This window comes from Apium graveolens, chromosome 10 (genome assembly GCF_009905375.1).
Source record: "Apium graveolens cultivar Ventura chromosome 10, ASM990537v1, whole genome shotgun sequence".
NCBI lineage: Eukaryota > Viridiplantae > Streptophyta > Magnoliopsida > Apiales > Apiaceae > Apium > Apium graveolens.
Window position 1 is genome coordinate 167,361,906 of NC_133656.1, and position 3,121 is coordinate 167,365,026.

General features: G+C 44.0%; 1 protein-coding gene across 1 annotated transcript; it reads right to left on the reverse strand.

Moving 5' to 3' along the window:
• Window positions 1-304: 304 nt before the first annotated feature.
• On the reverse strand, window positions 305-1,638 carry LOC141691277 (uncharacterized). The gene is made up of 2 exons (XM_074496014.1): window positions 1,319-1,638; window positions 305-1,238 (listed from the first exon to the last, which is right to left on the reverse strand). The coding sequence occupies exons 1-2, from the start codon at window positions 1,636-1,638 to the stop codon at window positions 305-307; spliced, it is 1,254 nt and encodes a 417-aa protein (XP_074352115.1).
• Window positions 1,639-3,121: the final 1,483 nt, after the last annotated feature.

The window sequence follows — 3,121 nt, forward strand, 5'->3', positions numbered from 1 at the left end:
TTATCCGCATTGCCTTCGCTTCAACCCATTTGGTCTTGTAATCAATTGAGACTAACAAGTACCTGAGGTCTCCTTTGGCCCTAGGAAAGTGTCCCATAATGTCAATACCCCAGACAGCAAAGAGGATTGGTGACAGGACTGAGGAGGGTAGGACTGGGCTAATCCGGGGCACATTGCTGAAGAATTGGCATTCCTTGCATATTTTCACGAACTCTAATGCATCGTGGTGGATAGTTGGCCAGTAGTACCCTTGTCTTATGATCTTATGGGCTAGGGCCTTTACAGACATGTGATCTCCGCATATCTATTTATGGACTTCCATTAAGCAATATTCTGCCTCTCCTGGGCCAATGCATTTCAGGATGGGTGATGAGAAGGTCCGGAGATAGAGTATCCCCTCTTCAATGAAGAATTTTGCTACTTTGGCTTTTAACCTTTGAGCCTCCCCTTTGTCTTCAGGGAGCTCTCCCGTCTCCAAGTAGTTGATAAACGGAGTCATCCAGTTCGGGATGTTATCTATTTTCATGACTTCTTCAGATTCTATGCTTGGCTTTTGTAATTCTTCGAAGTAGACAGAACAATCCGGTTTTAATGAATTCTGAACCAGTTTGGATAATGTATCGGCTTCTGAGTTTTCTTCTCGGGAGATCTGTAGAAATTGGCTTCTTGGTATTAAGGCAAGGTAGCTATGGACCAGGGCCTGGTACTTTGCTAAAATTGGATCCTTGGCTATGTATTCGCCGTTCGTTTGCTTTACTACAATCTGGGAGTCGTTGTAGATGTTAAGGTCCTGGATCCTGAGTGTCTTAGCTAGCTTCAATCCTGCTATCAAGGCTTCATATTCTGCCTGGTTGTTTGTTGCTGAAAATCCAAAGGAGATGGCAGTTTGAATTGTGAAACCTTCTGGGCTCTTTAGAATGAGCCCTGCTCCTGACCTTTCATTTGTTGAAGAACCATCAACTTTGAGAGCCCAGGGTCCCGGGTGACGATCATTGCTACTCTCAGGGTCAATGCTCATGGGGATAGGCTCCTCTTCCGGGAAGTTGCACTCTATTATGAAGTCAGCTTGAGCCTGGGCTTTGATTGCTGTTTTTGGAATGAAACTCAAGTTGAATTGACTTAGCTCAACTGCCCAGTTTACCAACCTTCCTGAGACATATGGCTTGTGTATTATCTTCCTTAAGGGTTGGTTAGTTACAACTCGGATCTCCCTTCCCTGGAAGTAGTGTCTGAGCTTCCTGGATGTTGTGACCAAGGCAAAAGTAAACTTTTCTAGCCTTGGATATCGGGTCTCTGCATCTTTTAGTACTTGGCTTACATAGTAAACTGGTTGCTGTTTGCCATTTTTTCCCTGATTAGTGCTACTCCAACTGCCAGGGCCCCTGCTAATAGGTAGAGGAACTTGGGCTCCCCGGGTTGGGCTTTGGTTGATATTGGTGGCTGGGAGAGGTACCTTTTTATTTCTTCAAATGCGCTTTGGCATTCTGGGTTCCAATTCACTTCCATCTTGTTGGTTGCTCCTTTCAACAGGTCAAAGAAGGGTAGGCATCTCTCATCTAGCTTTGAAATGAATCTTCTAAGTGCTGCCAGTGACCCTGCTAGCTTCTGAACATCCTTCTGGGTTCTAGGAGGCTTCATCTCCTGGATCGCCTTTATCTTCTCTGGGTTGGCTTCAATTCCCCGGTTGCTGATCATGAATCCTAGGAATTTTCCTGCCCCTACTCTAAATGTGCATTTTTCCGGATTCAGCTTCAGTGAGTATTTTCTTAAGCTGTCAAAGCATTCTTTTAGATCTTCAATGTGACATGGGATTCTTGTGGACTTTTCTATCATATCATCAACATAGGACTCCAGGTTCCTACCAAGCTGGTTTTTTAAGATTTTGTTCATTGCTCTTTGGTAGGTTGTCCCTACATTTATCAATCCGAAAGTCAGCATTACATAGGCATAAACCGCCCTGTGGGTGATGAAGGTTGTCTTCAGGATGTCTTTCAGATTCATTTTGATTTGGTTGTACCCTGAGTAGGCGTCCATGAAACTTAGCATGACGTGCTCGGATGTGACGTCAATCAATTGATCAATATTTGGCAAGGGATAAGGATCTTTGGGGCATGCATTATTCAAGTCGGTGTAGTCGGCACACATTCTCCATTTCCCGTTTGCCTTTTTAACCATTACAACATTAGCCAACCATTCTGGGTACTTGACTTCGCATATGATCCCAGCTTTGAGTAGTTTCTCAACTTCTTCATCTATTGCTTTCTGCCTCTCTGGGGCAAAATTTCTTCTCTTCTGCTTAACTGGTTTCCTCTCTGGGTTAACATCCAAGCTATGCATTTCTATGGATTCGTCCAACCCGGGCATGTCTCTTGGGCTACAGGCAAATATGTCAGATTACCCTCGGAGCAATGACACCAGGTTTTCTCTAAAGGTAGCTTCGAGGTCGGATCCTATCTTTACCTTTTTAGAAGGATTGCTTTCATCAATCATGATTATTTCTATTTCCACTGTAGCCTCGATCTTGGCTTGATCCATATTTGATACCAATTGTTGGATTTGAGCTTCTGTATTCCTCTTCATATAGATTTGACCCTGGGTTGTTATTTCTTTTTGATTACTTTCCCTTACTTCACTTATTTTAGGGTTGGTTGCTTGCACAGTAGGATTGCCCTGGCCGAGGCCTGGGCTCAATTCGATCTCTACTGTGACTTGGTTGCTTTCTCGCTCTTTCGAGCTTGGCTTGGTTGCTTTTGGATCCGGGATGGATTCTATAACCTGGACTTCTTTTCTCACATCATCTCTTGAGTGGGGGCGATGTTTCTTAATGCTTTGCTGTTTGCTAAGTACTTTGGCCTTTCTCTTATTGTCTTGGTGGGTTTGGCCATGACCAAGGCATGGCTGTAGCATCTTTCAGCGACCTCATAGTCTCTCTTAACTTCTCCTACCCCCATTGAAGTCGGGAACTTGATTTTCAAGTGTGATATGGGGTTGATTGTTTGGATCCTGGTTATAGCTGATCGGCCAATTATGTCATTATAGGATGATGGAGTGTTGATGACGTAGAACTTTATCACGTGGGTGACTTGGTTTGGAGCGGACTCGAATATCATTGGCAAGTATA

What these genes read in the sequence shown, in the direction of transcription:
- LOC141691277 (XM_074496014.1), bottom strand. Translation starts at nt 1,638, where the DNA reads ATGAAGCCTCCTAGAACCCAGAAGGATGTTCAGAAGCTAGCAGGGTCA. An exon ending in AACAGCAACCAGTTTACTAT is followed by an intron (nt 1,239 to 1,318) that starts GTAAGCCAAGTA and finishes CACAACATCCAG; the next exon opens with GAAGCTCAGACACTACTTCC.